This window comes from Neopelma chrysocephalum, unplaced genomic scaffold (genome assembly GCF_003984885.1).
Source record: "Neopelma chrysocephalum unplaced genomic scaffold, ASM398488v2 Primary Assembly neopelma1_69, whole genome shotgun sequence".
In the NCBI taxonomy this organism is placed as follows: domain Eukaryota; kingdom Metazoa; phylum Chordata; class Aves; order Passeriformes; family Pipridae; genus Neopelma; species Neopelma chrysocephalum.
The window spans coordinates 3,034,800-3,057,230 of NW_020897729.1; the positions used below are offsets into that span (position 1 = coordinate 3,034,800).

At 46.1% G+C, this 22,431-nt stretch overlaps 1 protein-coding gene across 6 annotated transcripts in view; it reads right to left on the reverse strand.

The window, feature by feature from the left end:
• Positions 1 to 11,175, reverse strand: part of ABCC5 (ATP binding cassette subfamily C member 5) — a 73,226-nt gene extending 62,051 nt beyond the window's left edge. For 4 of the 6 annotated variants that reach the window (XR_003534583.1, XM_027685384.1, XM_027685383.1 and 1 more), the window contains exons 1-2: positions 11,067 to 11,175; positions 9,730 to 9,904 (exon numbers count right to left, since the gene is read on the reverse strand). Coding sequence is in view for 4 of the 6 variants with exons in the window: in XM_027685384.1 (XP_027541185.1) it covers positions 9,730 to 9,858 (129 nt within the window). In the remaining 2 variants the exon portion in view is untranslated. Of the gene's footprint in view, positions 1 to 5,977; positions 5,989 to 9,729; positions 9,905 to 11,066 lie in introns of those variants that run through there. The other 2 variants (XM_027685385.1, XM_027685387.1) reach the window with 2 other exon arrangements.
• Between the last annotated feature and the right edge of the window lie 11,256 nt (positions 11,176 to 22,431).

The window sequence follows — 22,431 nt, forward strand, 5'->3', positions numbered from 1 at the left end:
TCTAATTCATCAACTTACTAATATACCAATACAAGCAATGAACCAAGTGATACGACATGGTATTGATAATTCCAAAGAAATGCTCACAAAAACAAAACAAGCCTAAATCAGGTATCACTAACTGGAGGGGGAGGAATCATTCTGATATATCTTGAAAAACAGCAGCTCACTACTCAGCATCAACAAAAGGTCAAAAAACCAATGAAGAACTGTTACAAAAGACACAAAGGATAAAGCAGGAAGCATTACCATACCACTTAAAAACCCCTAGGGTTTGCCTCCTTTTTGAACACCAGACTGTCATTTCAGTTCAAAAAGGGTATTATACTTTAAATTATTTTCTGTGAGTGATGAGAACAGTTGGGTTTGGAATGGCTTCCACAAAAGCATAAATTTAAGATTTTTCAGCTGGATAGAAGAAAGGAATAAAGGTTCAGGTATTTGAGAAGTCCATGAAGTCACAAATGGCATGAAGAGGAGAACTAGAGAATGACCACCAATATAATAAAAGAACAAGGCACACTTAAATTTAGAATTCTGTCATAGGATACCTGCACATAAGGCAATGATTACATGATTGGCTCAAAACGTCATGACAAAGTCTGAGTGAGGTGAGGAAAATAAGTTCTTTAAGGGCAAGGGGAAACTATTTGCTCATTAAGTTAGAGACGACCGTACCAAATCCACAATCTGAGGTTGTGAAAATACAGAAAATTTGGAAGCCAAGCTACAAAGCTGTCAAATATACAGGATTCAGAAGTTCTGTAGGAAGCAAGAGGGGCATGAGGAACTTTACTCAGAAAGGCAAGAAAACTTCAATATGTGAATTAGGATACTTTTGAAAACCTGCTCAGCAGGCAACATGGGCATTTATCTTGAGTATGGGGAACAGGTGGAGGGAAAGGGGGCAGCTGTGATGTATATGGGAAGGAAAAATCCACCCAGTGAGATTCTAGCCTTTCACCCAGGTTTCCCTTTTTAAGGGAAGGTAGCAATTTATTGGTTTGACAACTGTAACATTATATGATAACAGCAAAACCAGACAAGACTGGAAGCAATGCAAAACAGATTTTTCCATCCCTTACTCATCTCGCAAAGGAAGAATTTGATGTGTCAACATACAACCCAAACCCCATCCATCAAACAACTATTGTCCCTTCTTCCATAAGGCAGAACATCTTCCAGGACTCAGATCATGACAGGGAAGAAGCTTCATCTCTTCTGGCCCTACCCCTACCTGACAAAAAACTAGAATAGACCTAAAAATGCTTTTTAATCAATCCTTGCAGCTGATGCAGAATGCAAAAGCTACTGTGGTTGACTTACTATTACATAAAGTTAACATTGTTTTATTTAAGTAGTAAAGAACCCCGAATTGACAACGCTGCAGAACAAGAACTCCCACTTCTTGCATTTAGCATCCAGAGCTCAGCAAGCCTCCTCACCCCTTTCTTCAAGTTCCCAGCAGGGAGAGGAAAATAGGAAACCAACAGACCAGCACAACAGAGCTCAGAACTAGGTGGGCATGTGATGTTGATGAGAAGGAGCATTATATGATCACCTGTTCTGCTCAGTGCCTAAAGCACTCTCCATATTACAACTCCAGGATGAACAGCAATTTTAAAATATTTGGGACTTCAATAAAGGATTGGCATTGCAAAAGATTAGTTATTAGTTTGCATGGGCTGGGGAAGAATAGGATCAACTGTCCTAGTTAGCTTAAGGGTAACTAAAATAATACAAGAGCCTAGGAAGAGATACTCTGAAGTTGTAATTACATTCTTCTTCCCAGAAATTCCTGAGTCCCAGCATAACCCCACTTGAAAGTAGTTAGGGGCTTTATACACTGCTGTTCCAGGTAGCACAGGCAACCCCTAAAGCACTATTGTCCAGATTGCAAGTCACCAAACCTAGGAGCGCCTGAAAATTAAGTAGGTTTGCAGATCCAAACATTGCCAAATCTACTGTTGCTTGGTGAAGCAGCAAGTGCATTATGAACTTCATAGTCCACTAAGGCAATTCTTTTTTCCTTTCACTGGATTTGATGCAGTACATTATCTACAAAAATATTAACAAGGGGATTTGCAGCATTAGGCTCCCAGCCTTCTCTGTAGCTAGGATACTTTATAATACCCTGCCTGATTAAAACATGAGCCCATTTAAGACTAGTTTGGTGTATCATCCACCCATACCAGCTGTCTCCCTGTTGCTGAGGCAGCAAGGAGCAGGCACTGGGCTAGATCAGAGACAGTGAGTGTGAGGAAGGAGGCATTGATCCTTTAGGCATCTGCATATATTGATTGCAAAGTACAGATAGCACAGCTGAATTCACACAGCACCAAGGCAAGACCACAAGATAGTTTTAGATGCCTAGAAATTATGGTTACAGCTTCCAGAACTGCTGAAATGAAACAGGACAAAAGTTAGAGCCTCCATTTTCTTCCACTCCTGACAAGGGGAGTATAAATGAAACCTCATGTCTCTGCTGCCTTCTCAGCTACTGCTGCAGGGAAGAACAGCACTTCACAGCACCAAACATATATTCAAATGCAGGAATAAGTACAGCTGTGCCATATTTCTCTTAAGTGAAAAGAACTGTTCAGAAGCATGCTCTGATTTGCCACAACATGTCAGAGATTCAACAACTTGAAGTCCAGTTATTCACTCTAACACAGTTACATGTGACTTCATCACACAAGATGTCTCTGTCGTTGCTTTTCTCGGCCAGGATTAGCAGAAGGTGTATTAACATTTGAGCCATGATTTCAAAGGTAGCCTGAGTTTATGCATCCTCAGATCAGAGCAGAAGTCTGAGTAGTGCTTGGCAATGATATCAAGGCTCTGTAGCCAAACAAGATCAGAGTATGTATGTCTGTGATATATTTTAGTCACGTATATTGAGCACATCTACTTAAGGCACATAAAGTCCTTGATAAGGACAGGTATATCAGCTTCTTACAGGAATGCTTTTTATTTTACCTTGCCCTTGAACTCTGGCCAGCATCAGCACTGAAGTGAGATGTTCTCAACTCTTTCCTAGTAAATCCACTTATTCCTGCAATCCAAGAAATACAGAGTTTGGCACCAAGTGTTCATGTTAGGATTTTACAACTGTAGCTACTGTGAATGCATCTGATTAGCAGCTGTGCACCTGCTTAAGCTTCTGGTATCCATGAATCCCTGTCTTTTGTTTTGTATTAAAACTAGTATTCATGATCTTGTAATTGAAGGAATATAGGATTCATGCAAAACTAAGGTTGTACACTGATCATCCAGCACTGGAGCTACATCGTTTATGCACAGTAACAGCAGACTCCTGGGGAATTGGGAATAATCAGCTTTAACTCTAAGTTTCCCTACAGAATCAGCATCCTACATGTCTCTGACCACAACGATGGGAAAACAACTCCTCACTAAGCAGATTAAACTAGCAGAGCACAGACTGAGAACCTGGCTCCTGCCTTGCTCAGGTGAGTTCTGCTATCCTGAAGTACACGCAGACATGCTGCCATATGCTGGGGATGTTCTTCAGTAACATCCTTTACTCAGGCTGTGCCTAGGTCTGGCACAATAAAAGCTACACAGGTGAATTTTGTGTAACACAGGGAGTATCAAGGGAAGCTTTGCACTTAAACTTCTATTGAGTGGAATCGCCAATGAATGACAGCAGTGGCCTTGATGCCACAGCCTTTATCAAGCCTAATAACAATCTTTTATTTAACTCACCTTCCCATACCAACATGTGCTTCCAGAAGCAAGGGGGAGCTCAATCAAGTGGCAAAGAAGCTAGTAAACTCATACTAAACACTTCAGGGCTCTAAACACATTGATTTTGAAATTCTTTAACTTTAGTCCTCAAAAACAACTGAAACACAGGTTTTGTTTGTGGAAAAGCCAGTTTGCAGTATGCGGTTCAGACCACAACTGACTATTCCTCATCATCAGGATACGAATGTTCAAAAACTAATAATAACTATCTCACTGTCTCAAGGCATCAGAACTCCCTGGAGATAAGTGAGTTTTGACTCATTTCAAGTCAAGTTTTCCAGTAGTTTGGGATAGATGCATTTAATACTTCTGGCAGCTCTTATAACTGTATATTGTGTTTCTAGAACAGCCAAAGGGCAGAATGTCTCCAGCACATTCCACTGTAATGGAAAAGATACTGCGAGATTTCCTTCAGTGATGGGTACTCTGCTCCTTACACACTTTTGGTCATGAGCAGCCCAATTTAGAATTCTGCTTTGAACAAAGGAACAGCAACCAACAGTAGTCAAAGACAATACCAGCAAGTGGTCAGATGTGAGGTTTTATCATATGGCTAAGACTTAGACAGAAGATGTCTAGTGCACTAAGGCAGGCAGTCAAGTTTGAATGGAAGCTGTGAATTATCCAGAACATCAGTGTTCCTCTAGAGAATGTCACTGCCCAGTCAAGGATTTTACCTTTTTGTTCCTAATATTAAGTGGAAGGCTTCTCTGAAACCATAAATCCTACTCCAAGTTTCAGGTAAACTTTCAATACATGACTGGCTATGGATATGCTTTTCTCAGGCAGTGATACATACAGACATGGAAGACAAAGTAGAGATATCCCTTCTCCAGTGTAGTTAAAGAGTTACCCTAAAACATTCAGCAAACAAGTCCAGGATCTTCTGTCAAATGATCCTTGACAGAATCACTTGATTCTCTGTGATCAGTCTGTCAGTGGGTGCTTTATTAGCTGAAGTTCAATGGCAAAACAACTTGTCAGAATGCAATTGTAACCAATACATTCAGTTCTTTGAGGATATCATGGAATTAATGTGTCTTTAGAAAGTACCACGAGTGTTTGCTTCTGTACGGTCTAATTGTGTTCAAAGTTTTCAAAGATAACAGAACTGCTGACAAAACAGATTTTAAAGTTTTGCTTTCATTAGACTTGAAAAAGTAAAAAAAAAATTGCTGTGTTTCCTTGGTTATGAAAATATGCAATCTTCTGGGAAAATGCAGACATCCAGAAGCTTCAACTACAAATAAAAGCTTATAGTTAAGCTTTCTAGGGCCGCTCTAAGCATGGAGTACAAAGGCAGCACCAAGGCTACATTCACATTCCTATTTTTGAACCTGTTGTTCAGTACAGTTGATTCAGACACTTCAGATGCTTCAGAGAGGTTGATGCAGAATTGATCCTACTATTAAACACTCACACAGTGATAAATCACTTCAAAGCTATCAGTGCTTGAAGGATTTACATCAACTTCAACAAGTTCTGATCACATTCCCTGCTGTCTTTGGCAAAAGATGTCAGAGACAAACCTGAAAAACAAGAGATCAAGGTGAGGACAAGAGTATTAGTAGGGCTTCTGATAGCTAAATTTAACAACACATTTTCCCTTCCCATTTGAAGCAATCTCTGCAGTTCCACACTGTCCAGTGCCTTGAAATGCAGCAATTTGCACTTGAGGTTTACCACAGATGTAGTCATTATGCTTCCGCAGCAAGAACCTAATCCTGAGCAGTACCCCCAGTCAGAACCAATTACAGCTTAATTTACAAGTTGTACTCCAGTACCCTAGCATCTTTAACTTAGGGACTCAAATTCCAAGAATTGAGTTCTCATAAGTATTGTGTATCACAATACAAGCTGCTTCTACGTCCTCCTCCATCGTGAACATAATGGGGTAGGAGGCAAAATCCTCACTTAACTGATGTTCCACCAAATAAACACAAAATCTACATTTGAGAAGTGCCTATTCCAAAACCACTTTGAGAACAAGTTATTTCTCTTCCTCATTTGTCATTTTATAGTGTATTTCATGGACACAATGGGGTCTGCCCTCCTCAGGACACACTGTTTCCTTAAGAAAAACTACATACAATTACTTCGGGTACAAATCGAAGGGCACACGTGCATTCTGAGAATGGGAATCAATATATACCAAATATAAGTCAATATTTCAAAACATCCCTTAATTATTATTCACTGGTCACATAACAGCTTCTTACAGATGAAGATTACTGACTATAGTGCTACTAGGCAGCAAGAGCACCTACAAGTTACCGTCATCCAGCCATGCCCCCACATACAATAAGCCCAATTAGTATGGAACTATGTACTGGGAACATATAGTTAAGACCCCGTTTTGTAAGCTACATTAAGGTCTCCAAAGACTTAAAAACCACTTGTTACAAGAACACACTGCAGACACTTATTCATGAGGTGAATATATGTATTTGCAAGCTGAATAAATTTTTTTCTTGAATTTCAGCCCCAGAGTGCCTATTTCAGATGTCCATATTTCTATAGCAACATTCCCATTAACCACCAGGAAATGTTGGATTAGACCTACTTATATTGCAGAATAATTTCAATTATGATTCCAGGAAGCCTATTTGAAAAGCTCCTGTCTTTCAAAGAAGTGATCTTTCAAGCTGTGACCAAGCAGCATTTAAGCTTCCAAGCAAAGAATTGCAAGTTCTTTTTCGTTATTGTCATGAACACACATTACAGCATCCTTTCAGCAGGAAACAAACACCAGTATGGAGATTTCAGGACAGAAAATGTGAAGTTGAATAAAACCTCCATGCAATGCAAAGAAGAGTCAAACAAAAAGGCTCTGGGACCTTAGCTCAGTAGTAAAACAGGTCTTTCACCTATAAAGATCTTGATCAGAAAAACAACAGGACTTGTCTGTTTCAAGTTAAGAAGGATGCAGAAAAATGCAGCAGTATAGGCAACAAAAAAACCCCCAATGAGTCATGTTATTGATCAGTCATATGTACCTGTAGCCCTGCCAGAAATGGCCATCAACCAGTGGTCCTTGACTACTGCCCTCAGAGGACAGGATTCTACCTCACTCTATGAGGTACCTGTGCAACATGTTAGCAAGAAGTCTACCTCATGCAGCGTAAGTGCTGCAAAATAGTTCCAAACCTGCATTCCACAAAGATTTGAAGTTAGTGCTGAAGTAACAGCCTTAATCTGCATGTAGCTTGTTCCTGGCAATATAGATCATGCTCACAGCTTTGTCATTTTCTAGTCAAACTAGTTCAAACCCTGAGACAGGTTTTCTGCAAGAAATTTGAGAGTCACATCTCTACTGATGGCACACTGGACTCTGTTGTCCAAGTGACAGAGTTCCACTACAGCTTAACCCCTCCATCTGAACTGCTGTGCTCCTACCCTTTCTCATGACATCAGCCCTCTGTCACCAGCTGTGTCAAGTAAAGCATCTAACCCAATCCAGGTTCCACAAAAGATACAAAGGACAGAGTCCCTTCTCTTCCCTTATAAATACCATTTTCTTAACAGCTTCCACCCTTTTGTTACAGGCAGAGGGGAAGTGCTTAACCAAACAGACCAAGCTCAGCCTTATGAAAGGGAAGTCTTTGCCTGTTACCAAAAATATGAAGCATCCCAATAATAAGCCAAGTATTCTGCTGAAACCAGAGCTTGTTTCATCTAGAAAGGAAGAAATTCAGTCCACAAATATGAATATCTAACTTAGATATGATGTTACGAGTACAGTTCCTATAACTTAACCTCAGTGTTCTGCAATATAATCTCATTGATATGCAGAAACAAATTCAGAGCTGTTTGTGTTTATGGACTAGATATTCAAGCTGCAAGGCCAGAAAAACAAAAAGGGTACCAATGCCTGAGCTAGAAATTAACACAACCCTGGCATACTGAACAAGATAACCAGCAAGTAAAGTGAGCAACCTATCAGAACCAGATAAGCAAGGTAAGTTAAGTTCATTCCTCTACTCAAAGAGACCAAACCAGATAAAGCTCAAGGTAGGAACATGGGTAAGCCATTTTCTTGCATCAGTAAGCACAAATTTTACAGAATCCCTGCTTTTCAATCCAATCACTTGGGTCTACTACCCTGCAGTCATAGGCAGTAAATCAAATGGTAGAGGTAGAAGGGTAAACAAGACCACAGCAACAGAGTTAAGCTGACCTGAAGCTGCCTCAAAGATTTTCAGCCAAGCAGTACAGACATGCAGGACTTGGCTTACTTTCAGTCTTCAGAAAAAAAACCAAATATGCTAGTTTTGCAATTTCATTAAATTAAAAGGTTTAGAGGTAAGATATGGATGTTTTCTTCCAAAAGTTAAACCCTGATTAGAAGATACAGATCAACAGGGAGAGATAGCATGCCATGATTACTGCTGAACTCCACTGCCACTGGTCAGGAAACAGAGCTGCCCACCAATGGCATCACTGTTGTCACCAGTAATTTGGCAGAGCAGATTTGCTACTGGACAGGGCAGGGTGGATGGCAAGCCCGTGACATCGACATAATAAATGCCATTAAAAAGCTGCACCGAGACTCCAGAGGGCTCTTGGTTCTGCATCAATGCCTGCTCTAATGCAATCAGACACCACCTTCCTCAGAACACCGTCAGCAGCAGTCTGCTGAGTCATAGAGCCTGTGGGGACACCGGAGCTGCAGGGCCTGCGAGCGCTCACTGCACTCAAACTGCTGCAGAGCTGAGCACTCCAATCACAGAGAACAGCAGTGCTGCACCGCCAAGCCACAAACACCGGGAAAAACCCCTCAAGCCCCAGTGAAACAAGGTAAGCCTGAGCTGAAGTACATAGTAACTCAGCATCTTGTATAACCTAGCAAAGCTTAAGCTGTTTTAAAAGTCTTCATAATTCTTCCACACAAATACAGCAAGTTCCCCTATTTCCAACCTTCTCACACCCATGTTGTCACAAGCAATCCATACGGAATGACCAGCAACACATCTGCAAGGATCTCATCATTGCAAAAAAAAAAAAAAAAAGACATAAGCAGTATTATTTGTCTTCAGAAAAAACTACAGTGTGTGTATCTCAATACCTATCTCTCTCTGTGTGTGTATGTATGTATCTATCTATGCATATACATATATCTATCAGTCCCGGGAGTGTTTCAGAAGAGGTTAAGAATAGGATATGCAAGAAAATACTTCAGTGCTAGCATTCAGAGCAGCTAATATCTTTAACCTTCTTCAACTGGCACAGGTTATTAGTTTCAGGCCATATCTGTCACCAGCGTGGGTGTTTCCATTTATTTATCTGAGCTTTTTTTTTTGGCCCTATTGCACTTGGTATATGCACTCTTTACAGTGAAAACAAGCTCTAAAAATTAGAAGCTCAGAACAATGACAGGCTAGCTCTAAGCCAGTCATTATTTCAAAAGCCAGCTCTCAAAATAAACCAGTATTATGACAGCACCTCACCATGTTAAATACATAGATGTACAAGAAAGTGTTCAATACTAATTATTTCCATCTGAGGGAAAAAGTAAAAGTCATGCTGCTAGAACAAGCTAGACATCTGCTTTAGAAAATTAATCCCTGAGAAAACCATGGCATGATTAAGAGTTTTTTCAGCTGCCAACACTGAGTGGTGCATGATTTGTGCCGAGTTCTTCACTACTCTTGCTTGGTTGCAATGATTCTAAAATACAAAGGGTTATAAAGTTTCCTTGATTCACATCAATATCTGAACACTAGAAAAAAAGTATGTTTTGTTCAAGTGTTACTGAAAAGCCACATTTAAAAGTGAGAAATGCTTAATAAGTCCTCAGATCTGTTACTAAAATAGCTATAGTACCCCTTGGAATGACCTCTTCCACACAAAAGGCAATATTCATTATTGACCTTCAATGCAGTGAATCCATATACAGCTGGCACAGCAAAGAGGCCGCTGCATGTAAAGACTGAAAAACAAACAATGAAAAAATAAACTGACCTTATGTTTAGAATGCTGAAAATTTGACTCTTCCTGCTCTTCATGCTGCACTGAGTCAGCTCTCTCCCTCACACTCCTATACCCAGGACTGGGTATAATGTACTCTTTTCCTATGTCGATGTCTTTCATCTTCTGTAAACGCCAGGGTTTACACGTGTACTTTCACCTCAAATATCTGAAAAATAATTAAATTGCACTTCATTACACACTGTGCCCAACACACCAGTTCCTTTCAGTCAACTATTTTTAAGGTTTATTTTCAAAGTAAAAATCAGAAAGCAATTGTAAAAGAGTTATATCACAACAGGACTGTAATAACGTGACTTTGGAAGTCCACACAAGACTATCTTCTTGTGAACTAGTTTAAACGTACCCTGAGGTAACCAAATAGTACCATGATCCTCAATGCACTAGAGTGCTGTCATACTTCCTCTCTTAGATCTCTGAAATACAATTATGCAATCTGACAGATTAAAGTAATAGCTACAGCATTTAGCTGAAACCCTGAGAAACTTGACTTGGAAGATAAAATCCCCAAAATCTTTTGCTAGTTTCTGAGGCTGCATATACCCAACAACTTATCAGTAAAAAGTTTTGCAAAACCGATCTCTCTAGAGATATTGCTTGATAAAATTAGACATTACACCCTCTTGAAAATACCTCCCTTCTCTATAGCATTGCTCACTTACTCTATAGGCTTGAGCTACCATTAAGCACGGACACGCACAGGAATGAGTCACACCTTCAGCGCTGCAGGTTTCCACTCAGTCTATCAAACTGCAGTTAAGACCAGGAGGAGATTCAGAGCCCCGAAAACAAAATCACAAAAACCCACTGCGAGACTCTGTTTCATAACTCCGCTCTATTGCATTCCGCCACCTGCTTCAAACCAAGGCGACGGGAGACGCCTGGCTGCGCTACCCGGGTCACACTGCACCAGCAGCTCCGCCGCCGCAGCGCAGCCCCCGGCACGGCGGGGCCGGGCGCGTCACGGCCGGCCGAGGACGCGGCACCCGCGGGCTCTGCGCCCCTCCCGGGGATGCGGGACAGCCCTGCGGGTGGACACCCCTTCCCCTGTTCCCCCACCTCCCCGTGCCTCCGCCGCACCGGCGTAAACACGAGAGCCCCTCCGCCCCGCCCAGGCACAGGTGCCCCCCGCCCGCAGCCGGGGCGGGACGGGCAGCGGCGTGAGGGGGCACCGCGCAGCCCCGTCACCGGGGGCGAGGCAAGGGGGTTGCTCAGCCGGGCTCCTGACAGGAGAGGGGACGACAAAGCCACCTGCTCGCCACACAAAGGGCCACTCCCTCCCCGTCCGCCCCGGTGCCGGCCCCGCTCACCTCCGCTCGCCGACGGCCCCACTGCAGCTTCTCCGCTCCACGGCCGCGAACCCAAACAACGCCGCTTATAGCGGTTCCGGCGTGCCCACTGCGCCTGCGGGGGGCCGCTGCGGCGGCCGCTCCTTCCTGGCGCCCCACGGGAGGTGTAGTCCGCGCCTCAGCGCCGGCTGCCCGTCGGCCGCAGGCCAGGAACTACGCTTCCCAGCAGGCGCCGCGCGGGCCGGCTCCGTTCGGCCGCGCCCCCGTCCCGCCGCGCCCCGCCCAGCCCGGTCCCGCCGCTCCTGCCGCAGCGTGGGGGGTCTGGAACGTTCGCCGCCCGCCGGGGCACCGCGGGCACCGCGCCGGGCACCGCATCTCACCGCGCCGCTCGGCAGGGCGGCAGCGCAGTGCAGTGCAGCGCAGCACAGCGCAGCTCCGTGGCGTACCGGGCGGTACCGGGCAGTGCGGGAAGGACGGCGCCTTCCACCGTTGGGGAGGGGCGGGGTCCGCTCTGTTCGGACGCACGCAGAGCCGAGGGGCAGGCGCCGTGCTGCGGGGAGGGCGAGGAGGGTCCCGGTGCCCCCCCATGGCTCCGCAGGGCGCTGCCCGGTTTGCGGGGCGGAGCGGCGGCGGTGCCGGCGGGCACAGCACGAGCGGGGGCCGCCCCTCCCCGCCGGTCCGTGGGTTGCACCAGCCGGTCGCTCGCTGCCAGTTATCGCAGCCCCTCGGCCGGGGAAAGTGCGGACCTGCGCTTATCTGGGGCTTAACCTCGGCTCAGCTGCGCCCGCAGTGCCGCTCCTGTACGCAGGCAGCCGCTGCCGCACGGCTGCTGCTTCCCAACGAGCCAGGCTCGGAGCAGGACTTGATCCCCTTGCCAAGCCCCTACTGTGCCCCTCCAGCTCCCAATCGGGCTAGCTAAAGGGACGATGAACTTGTTTCAAGGCTTTCCCAGCCAAGCTTTGCCCGCTGAAAGGAGTGGAAACTGTGGCTGTGGTGGTGATGGCTCAGGGCCAGCAACCCTAGTTCCCCAAACAGCGTGATACAGGGTGTCCAGCCTCCGCCTCAGGGGAGTCAGTGAAGGAGGAGATGGACACAGCTGCATTTCCTCTCACAAAGGGCTGTAAATATCCTTAACAAACCCTGAGCTGTAGCTTCAACCCTGCTGCGTTTAAATGCCCTGTCCTCAGCTGACATCTTCCTTCCACCAGCCAGATTTGGCTGATGTCTCATTTAAGTGGTTTATATAACGAGTGCCTGTTTGCACCGCAGTCCTTGCTCTCCTGTCAGGAATGTTTGTGAGAGTCAATTTGATAGAAATGCTGAAATAAACTCAGGTAAAGATGAGAGATGGGAATCTGGAAATAAAACTGCACCAGAATATTCCCTCCAAGCCCACAAGCCAACAGTACAAGTAAAAGGTGTCACCATGCAAACAGTTCAAGGACACCCATAAGGTACCAGAGAATCCCTGCAGAGCTCCCTGACACATATGGTCACACATCCACAGACCTCCAACTCCATTTCTGGAAAAAAAAATTAGAATCAGCTCCATTGCAGGTACTCTAACATTTCAAGACAGGACTGACAGACAGACAGGCAGACATACTTTGCCGTGGTATGGCAGCTGGGTACACAAGCAGCTGCTGCATTTTCCTGCAGTCTGTTCCCCGGGACTCACGATAATGCAATTTCAGATTGATTTGACTGACATTTTATTGGGGAAGGAGCTGCAAGGTGCACTTCATGCTTTATAAATGCTACGTCCCAGAAAAAGGTGGATTTTAAGACAGAACCCAGGAGACAATTTAAAGTCTCTGAACAGTCGTTAAACTGACCTTTATCTCCATCAAACACACTGGAGTGTAGGAGTGAGTAGATGTGCAATTACTGAGCCATGCAGTTAAACAGCATAAACAGAAAGGACAAAGTATGAATAATAGGGAAAATTAAACTGTGTTAAAGCTTCAAGGTGAATCACTTGTATTTCATTTTAGGGTTGACATGAAAATGTTCTGAACGGGAGCTTGTCTGGCCCCTGGGCTGTGGAAGCAACAAGAGCTGCTTTTTGGAGGTGGCTGTTTGTGCGCTGGTGACATGTTGAAGCCCAAAGGCTCTGCATCATGTGCCTGGAGAGGAAGAACATGAACCTCCATTATGCCAAAGTCACTACAAAATGTGTTTGGAAAGATGAGCAGAGAGTGTTGTTTAAGCCAAGGGAGCCAGGGCCCTGCCTACGCTTGTTCTGTCCTCTATTTCTCCAGTGCTGGAGTAGATCTGAGAGTAAAAGTGAGGACATGAGTGCTAGTGGAAAGCTGCTGTTAAGTAACAATGTGTACACTCCACTCAGACTAGCTCTGGGCAATGGGCACACAGCAGCATCAGCAGTGTTTTCACACCTGTGGTCCTACGAGTGTACATACTCCCTTGGTATGATGGTGGGATGAAAATGCTTATGTAGGCATAACCCACTTTTTAGTGTGTCACGAGTCTCCTCCAGCATTTGTTCTGAAGGCTATAAATGTACTGGTGCTACCAGCCAGAGGAGTTACATCTTTAGCTCCAGTGGCAGCAGCTAATGCTTTTAGTGCTGTGAGTCCCGGATTCACCCCTGAGGGATGGCAGCTGTTACATAAACAAGGCCTGTACAGTATTAAAACTTGCCCTGATTCAAGATCTGGGATTTGCCGTAATCAGCCCTGACTGCACAAGAAAAGCAGAGCCAGACCAAAGAGACAGTGGCAGTTTTAAAGCCAAGGCCTGCAGACGATGTGGGTGAGGAAGCAAGGCCTGACAATTAGTTTTCTTAGAGGTGCTCCCCCCCAACCCAAAACAAACATCAGCAACAAATTTAAAGCAATGTTTGAAACAAGCTGACTTGAGCCATTAGAGCTGAAAATGGAACATCTCTGGACTGACCAGGAAAACCAAGGCTCAGTCTGTGGGAGTGTTGGTCTTTGCTTATCTATCCCTCCTACTACGTCTTTCCACATAGGATCTGAGGACGTGCTTCTGACTTTTGGGGAAATGGTGCATGTACTGCCCAGGTGACTTAAATGAGCTGAGCCTTGGATGGAAACAGAGACAAAACCTGGGTTTGGGGAGCGTGGCCACACTCAGTGCTCAGCATTCACATTCTCCTAACTGCAATTAAGACCAGCATCTCAGACACACAAAACCCTGCTGCACACATGACTGTGAAGCAGAGAGCTTCTTGTGTGCTGATGGGACCCAAACGCCTGGTGAGCCCAGAAGACTCTGGCTGCACAGGTTGAGTGAGGGATTAATGGAGTGGTGCAGTCAGTGTTTTACTACTGGGAAAATATTGCCATAAGGCACTGGGATAAAACAGCTTTTCTCTTTGCCCTGAAGGAAAAGCTATCCCCCAAAGAAGCAGCACAATGTGATTGGAATAATGTCCGTGGAATTAGGTAGAATACCAGGAGATTCCTTGGGCTAACAGCAGTGGAGAGCTGTCATGCCAAATTGCCACCTGCCCAGTGCCTCCTTTCAGACCTATGGGCTCTGCAAGCTGGCTGGGGAACACAACATGCTTTGGCCGGTGTGGATGATCCTTGAGGAGACATCTTCCTTTGGCACAAATCTGGACACTACTGTGGAGAGCAGTTCTCCCTCTCCCAAGTCCCCTTTCCTATGTACCTCATACACAGAGGACGTCTCCTTACCCTTCCCCACTGGGATGCTTGGTCCCAGATGCTGAGGCTTGCATTTTCAGCATGAGTTTCCTGAGTGTGTCCCTCCTGATGAGCATGCTGACAGTTGTTATGCTTGCTAGTGCTTTTTTACTCTCTCGCTAATCAGAGCTCTCAACCATGAAGTGCAGAACTCAGAAATTAATTGGACAGCTTAAGTAAAAGTCCCATGACCAAATTTAGCCTGTAGCACTGCAAACCATAACAAGTCCAGAAATAGAGAGGTCTGGAGAGACTGCATTCATCAGCTTGTTCATGATTCTCTATCCTTGTGCAGGGCCCAATCTTTTATTGATCATCATGTCCAGGTATCCCTCCCACACATAGCCTATTACTTCAGGACTTTGAGCTCTCAGAGCAGACCAAAAGATCTGCAAGTCATTCTTCTGGAAAGCAATAATTTAGCCTCAGCTGGGCCATGTGAGCCACCAACCCATGTGGGCAGCTTGGCAGATTGAAACGAGCATCAGGTAGGTACAGATTGACAACAACGGGACAGTAAAGAGACGTTGCTATTCATTTTCCTTTGTATCTTACATCCACCTTCACATCTTAAGAGGAAATGAAAAATATTTGTTGCAAAACCATCAACAGGAAGATCACTGAGTGCAGTCATTCTTAATCCATCATCCTTAGGCTCCAGAGTTAACATCCCATTGAAGAGACAGAGAGGAAGACAGAAGTCAATGTGGTACTTGAAGTAGGGCTGTCAGAGTGCTGTGACTTGCTCAATCATTCCCCTCTTAAATCTCACTAGCAAACAAGCAATTTCAGGACATCCATGGCCTGGGTTTGTCACATGAAAACCACAGTCCAATTTCCTGCAAACAATGACGTTAATAATCAGCAGTAATGTTGCATAATAAGTCGTTACTTGTTACAGCAAGAATCAGGCACAATTACCCTTAATTTAAGAGAAGTTATGGTATCTAATGGATTTAGTCATGACTTGCAATTGAAGAACAAGCAGAGGCACAAATACTCCCTGCACACATTTAGTGCTGCTGGCATCCGAGTCTTCCTAAATATCCTGCTGCTGTGCATAGGGGCTGGAGAGGCTCAGGAAGACTGCCTTCTGAGCTGCCTGGATAGACAAAACTGTCCATGCTGTGCCAGGCATCTCCCTGTTCTACTAGACCATAGATGCTTGTCCACAACATTATGCACACACCACTGTCTTCCTGGCTCCATCGAAACCCACAGCATGGGGCTAATAACGTCCCCATATGGACCCGGTACCAAAACTACTTCCCCATTCCAGTCATAGCTGCACAGAAAGAGGTTAGCAGGGTCAGAGAATGAGAGACCTAGTGCCATGAGCCAACCATTTCCTGGAGCTCAGCGTTTTCCATGTGGCTGCTCTGATTTTCAGAGCATATGAGGCACAGGACCTTGTGGGATGCTCGAGACCTAAGCAACACCCCAGGAATCCCTCACTTAACAATACGGACACTTTCTGAGCTCTCACGTTTTCATTACTGCAGTCTCATTGTGCTTGCAGCTCTGCAAATGACTCATGCAGACATTCAAGTCCATGTGCTTTATGTTGCTTCAGTGCTGAACAATCTGTGTTGCTGATCAGAAACCGGTGAGAGTGGAGGCCAGCTCACACAGCACAGTGAGGAGCCGTGATTTCCCCACCCTTCCCCCAGAAAAATACAGAAGAGGAATACCATGTGTTTGGACATAGAGAAACGAGGAGACTTTCCCTTTCCTCCTGACCTGTTTTAGTGGAAAGAGTTCATTAATATCTTAGTACACCTGTGCATTTGGCTTTCCTGGAAGCGAACTGTACTTGCTTGATGTTTGTGCAGAGCTGTTAGCAAGTGTGGGCGTTCGCACTGTGATTGTGTTTCAGAGGATGAGGCTCCTGGGCTGATCCAGGCAGAGATACCACTCCAGTCTACAGCAGTACCACCCATCGTCTTCCCGTCAGTTCATGTGGGAGGATGAACCTTTCTAGCCAAGCTAACGGTGTTTTACTCTTGTTCTCAACAGCTTCTACAAATAGGCATGCTTTTGCAACAAATGCCTTTCAGTGTTATTTTTTTTTTCAGGTTTTGATCATCCTGCCCTATTTCTGCAGCATTTATGCTTGTCAGAGTGCAGAAGTAAAAGGTGCAATGCTGTGCTCTGTCACACATATTAAATTTGGTTTGTAATTCATCATTCAGGTCAGGAGGAGAAAGCACTGAAAAAGTATCTTATTTCATATGCTACCTTCTCTGGGTTTTGGGAAAGTGGGATACAAATAACACCCTCCCAACACAATTAGCAGCAACTTATTCAAAAATGTTTTTTCTTACAGGGAAAAGCAAGAAGCTTTCAAAGCTGTTGCAACGTTTAAAGTGTAATCCAGCGCAGAAAACTAGTTTAAGGCAGTTCATTTCTAGACTGATTGGTCAATCTTTCTTCTATAAACCTGATGATTCAGAGGACAAGATCAATTCAAGGGCAAAGCACTGCCCAGAGAGCAGAAGCCGGTGCAGACCTATCCGTTGTAGCAAGTTGTGTGGTTCCCACACCTTCCACCACACCCACGGTTAATGAGTAATTGATAGAAATCAACAGCATGGGTCACGCTGGAGCCTGCCTGCTCTCACTGGCACAGCAGACTCGAGCCTTGGCTGTGCTGTACAGTACTGCTGGTTGTTTGATGAACTTAGTGGAAAGGACAAACAAAACGCTGGAGATGTGTCTGAATGAGCATTGACGGGCTGGGATTCATCCTAGCTTCACAACTCTGACTTTGGGAGTTACATCCTTTCAGTTGTCTGTGTCCATGCTGCACATGTGCAGCAGTGACTTTGGTTAGTCTGTAGTGTTAAGTATGCAGGGAGAAACTCCTCTTACTCCTCTCCAAAAGCAGTTCAGGATTGTCCCCAAGCCTGGGCATAAGGAAAGGAAAACAGCCGTGTCAGAGTGGTGCGTTCTGTTCAGTCTGCTTTTCTGGAACCAGTTTTGGTTTGGCCAAGCAGCCATGGCCAGAGCTATGCTGGATGTAGGCTGTGGTGGGGGAGCTGGTTCAGACCTCACAAAACCTGGAGGTGGTGGCCAGGGCATGACGCAGCACGACCTTCCCGTCGGCTCTCAGGGACACGGTCACAGCCTGCTGCCAGGGCAAGGCACACTCTGTCCACTGCTTGTCTGCCTCTGCGAAAACAAAGCTGTGGGTCCACTGAGGTGAAAGTGTCACTGCTTCCAGCTGCGTGGAAACAGCAGAGCCAGGCACAGCAGCAAGGTCACTCAGCTGGCCTGTATTGGGATGATGGTTTCTTACAGCTGCCTGCTTGTATGGCTGTGCAGGGCACACTTGATAAGCGCCATCAGGATGTACTGTGGAAAAACAATGTACGGATGCAGCCATGACAGCCCCGTGCAAGAGTGCAAAGTGCTGCTCTCCCCATCTGCCCCCACAATGCTGCAGCTCCTCTGAGCAGCACCTGGTTCATGAGGTGCACAACAGGCATGGACAGACACCACCTCTTTCATCTTCCAGCAGATGATGAGCTTAGAAGTAGCTTGTGTCTTCCTTCCTGTTCCCCCAAACACTTCCCATTTCCTACATTCGTTCTGAAGTGACCCTGCCAGCATCCATCCAAGGTCTCGTGATGCTGCATAGCAGTGACATCCAGCACCTTCCTCTACTGCTTTCTCCTCCCCCAAAACACAGTTTGTGGGTGCCAGGAGCTCTCTGACCACCTGCTCTCATCCTCTGTGGAGATGCTTGTTGATGATACCCCAGCTGGTCATTACATACCTCACATCTGCATCTGCCCCACTCCTGGGAACACGGGATGGTGCCTGACAGCAGGTCTGTAAGGAGGGCAATGCTGTGGGGACTGCCACTACCACTGGAGTCAAGGTCTCTCTGTCCCCATGTGTTCTCAAGCCCCTAGGGCTTTCCCATAGTGGAAATACAGCCAGCCTGTATTTGCCCCCATACTCCCAGGTGTCCATCTGAGGTGCATGGGAAGGATGAGCCAGCCTCAGCAAGCAGCCTGTGGGGAGAGGACCGTTCTGTCCCATTGGAAACATCTCAAGCAGCATGAACAAAAAAGGGCTTCGAAAAAAGGAGAAAAATAATTAAAAATGCTGGGAGCCCCTGGCGGTGACTGGAATCCCACATGGTAGAGAAAAGGCCGGCTGGGATGCCAGTTTTGGAGCTTGCCAGTTTTAGAAGCAAATGAGGACAGCCAAGGTCATAGAGTGTTGGGCCTCTGGGATTGTTGCTGTGTGGCTGAAAACTGGGAAAAAGGGGAAGCTGCAAGTCAAATACAGCTCTGTCCTTGCCTGTGCAGCTGGGTCTGTGGCTCTCCTGGGTCCTGGGGTGGTCAGGTCCCAGGGGCTGGCCTGGCTGCACACAGGGGTGATAGGGGCAAGAAGCTGTTTTTTGGAGAATCCTCCTTGGGATTGCAGGGAACGCAGGCAGCTCTGTGTTCAGACAGTAAGGGAATGGGAACTCCAGGCAGCAGTGAGTAATTATCAGGGCTTAGGAGACTTGCTCTGCTCTGTCGCTGTGGGAGAAAGCAGCAGAAGCGGTTGTCTATTGCTTTCTCCTCCCAGGAAATGGTTTCCTGGGGGCTTCTGAGACAAAGCCCCTGTGTGCATCTTGTTTTGATGAGCTAATTGCTTTTGCTTCCTTGGGAAGTGCTGCCGGAGCACCAGCAGCCACGCTGCAATGCCACCACAGCACCCTGGTGCCCATGTCCCTGGACCCCCATACTCCTCTCCACACATTGCTAACCCCAGCCCTCCCAGGACTTGTGTAGGACTGGCACAGTGAGTGGTGGGTGAGCACATGTGTCCTAGGGGGCTCTTGGCCCCCAAGTGACGAACTAGAACCACCATGGGTCTCAGTCTGGGTGGCCATGGCACTCGCTCAGCCACCTCTCATTGCTTCAACCAGTGGGACCGTGGGGACTGTTGTGGGACACCAAAAGGTCTGGGACAAAGCCTAGGCAACACCCTGGGTTAGCCAAGGCAAAGCCTCTAGTAACAATGTACCCCGAAAGGAAATACTGATCAGTCTGAAACCTTGAGGCTGTCTGTAAGGCTACAGAGACCCCTGAAAAGGAAGGCATATGTCTGGTGTAGGTTTGCTTTGCCACACAGAGCCATGTGACGTGCCTGTCCCATGCACTGCAGACAGGGACAGTACCCGAGCTGCTTCTGAGCCATTTATAGGAAAAGCCCCATGTTTAATCATGGCTTAGTCCAGACAACTGGAAACAAAGCACTCTGGCTGCTGTGTGCCACTCTCCATCATGACGTGGGAGGACAGGAACCTTCCCAGCTGTAGCTGCAGGGATGAGACTGGTGCTCGAGGAGTGGCAAGCAGCTCTAGTGTCTGCAGCCTGGTTAACTGAAAGAACAGCCCCACAATGCTTGGAGCAACAAACCCAGCCTAACAGTAATAACAAGAAAACAGCCCAACCTCCAGACCCACCCTGCCCTCTCCCCAGGACTGGGAGTGCAACACACGGGAGCTGGGGAATGTAAAGACTTGAAGCATCAGGACCAGCTCCTCCAGCACGTGGTTACAGGACGGGAGCAGGGAGGCGCTGCCGAATTCCTGAGGTGGTCACCAGCTTGTTCTGTGACCACAACTGTATCACATCTCCAACTCGTGGCTCAGTTCCTCCTCCTAAAAAATGCATGACTGCTGGAATCTGTGTGACAGAGGCAAAGGACAGTTGCTGTAGGAAAAGCAGAGCAAAGTCTTGATCTGCTGCTGGGCAAAAGATCCTCCCCATAAGTGAGCAGCATCTGGCTTCCTCTTAAAGACAAAAGATTCAACCAGTTTGAACTAATGGAAAATACGCTGCTCAGACCCAGCTCCTTGTCAGTGAAGCACATGTAGCATCAATCACCAGCTGCTCCTGACTTGAAAATACAGCAGCTCCTCATGTGGATGGGAAAAATGAGCTTCAGCATTGCATGGCCTTTGTGAATCCTACTGCTGCCTCCTCTGTCTTTAAAAAAGCCAGGGCCTGCTCTTTGCAGTTCACTTAATGTGGCCACAGTCTGGTATAAATTAAGTCCAGCTTTCAGTGTTGGTTTGTCGCTTTTCTGTTTCCTCAACATGTTTGCGGTGATGCACAGAGATAGTTTAAAACATATTTTACTGCATGCTTTTATCATATTAATCAGATCTCACACTGATGTCCCGTGATTGCAGGCAGAGATACAACTTAGATCAAGTTTCTGGCTGAGCACCTGCGTCACCTGCAGGTAAGAGTAGATCTGGGTGATGACTCCGCAGGGATGGTCCCTTCACCATCCAGCTGTGGGGGGAAGAGCTGAGCCCTGTCTGTGCACTTAGAGCTGCATGTTCTAGACTCTCTCCTTACATCAGCACCAAGTTGAGTTACTGCAGTCATGGTGTCTTTGGGCTTACCTTTGCCCTGTTTTGCATGTCACGTCATTGCAGACACCCCTTCAAAGTCCAAGCCAGGGCTTTACACATGCCCCTACCCAAGAGGTTGTTTGTGATTCTGCACTGCAGGGATCAGAGCTGCTGGGTTATCTCTAAGGGCCAAGGATCAAAGCTGAGCATAATGATCCTGCCAAGCGTGTTTATTCCCCTACATATTATTGGCACTGCAGCCATGCCTGGAGTCCCTCTTTGGAAGTAGTGGCCTTCTGATGGGGACAGACAGCACGAGAGGCAATCCAGCCTGGCTCTGACAGCATTCATTAAGCCTGGCTGGGTCAGGAGGTGTCTGAGTGCTGAGGAGGGGGGTGTATTCCTGCCCTGTGGAGCTAATAATTTCATTTCATCTCAGGTGACTGCATCAAGCAAGAAACAATTTTGATAACTACAAGGTGGCATGTATCAAACCTTGTGATTTGGTGTTGTTACCAGTGCTTCAGACTTTGGTTGATTGCAAAAAGGTGAAAAGAAGTAGATATAATACATCTGTTTAGGGCACCTGAGCCAACACTTGAAGGAAAGTGGCTGCAGACAAGTGGAGTCTGGGAAGCTCCCAGAGACAAAGCATCCTAACTCCCACTGATGTGACAGAAAAGTGGTGGGATCACTGTGATGAATTCTTCAGTGTTTCTTCTGTACAGACCCTTCTCACATGGCTGAGCACGTTCTGTTATAGCATTATTCACTGCTTTGACTTGAAAGGAACAGAAAAAAAGAACCTCTAATCCAAGAGACTTTATTTTTTCTAGTTTGCAGCATATTACCTTTTCTTTGGTATCTACTACAGCTGGAACAAGCACATCTACACTACCAGGAAAAAGGTCATTAATCAGCAACTTCCTTCAACTTTTCTGCAACCATGTGCATATTGCACTTTGAAATATATCCCTGACAAATTAAAAGAAGTGTTGGAATGAGTCCATGGAAAACATAAGTTCAGTAACCCGATCTGTAGTGTACAACATCTGTCAAGATAACGTGATCTCTCAGCGGCTTTGATGTGATGGAAGGGGGCCACTGAGTTCCCCTGAGAAAGTTTCCCGTCTCTCTCTTTATTAACTAGATTTGAAGGCTGCCCCAACAAACTCTGGGTGCATGAACAACTGAATGGGTCCTTGAAAAGGCACAGTTACTGAACATCACTCAGTTCTCAGCCATCCCTGAAAATGCAAAGCCCTTTGGGCTGAAAGTGCTAATAAATGTGCCTTTCCTGTGGAGCTCCAGGCTCACAGGGGGAGGA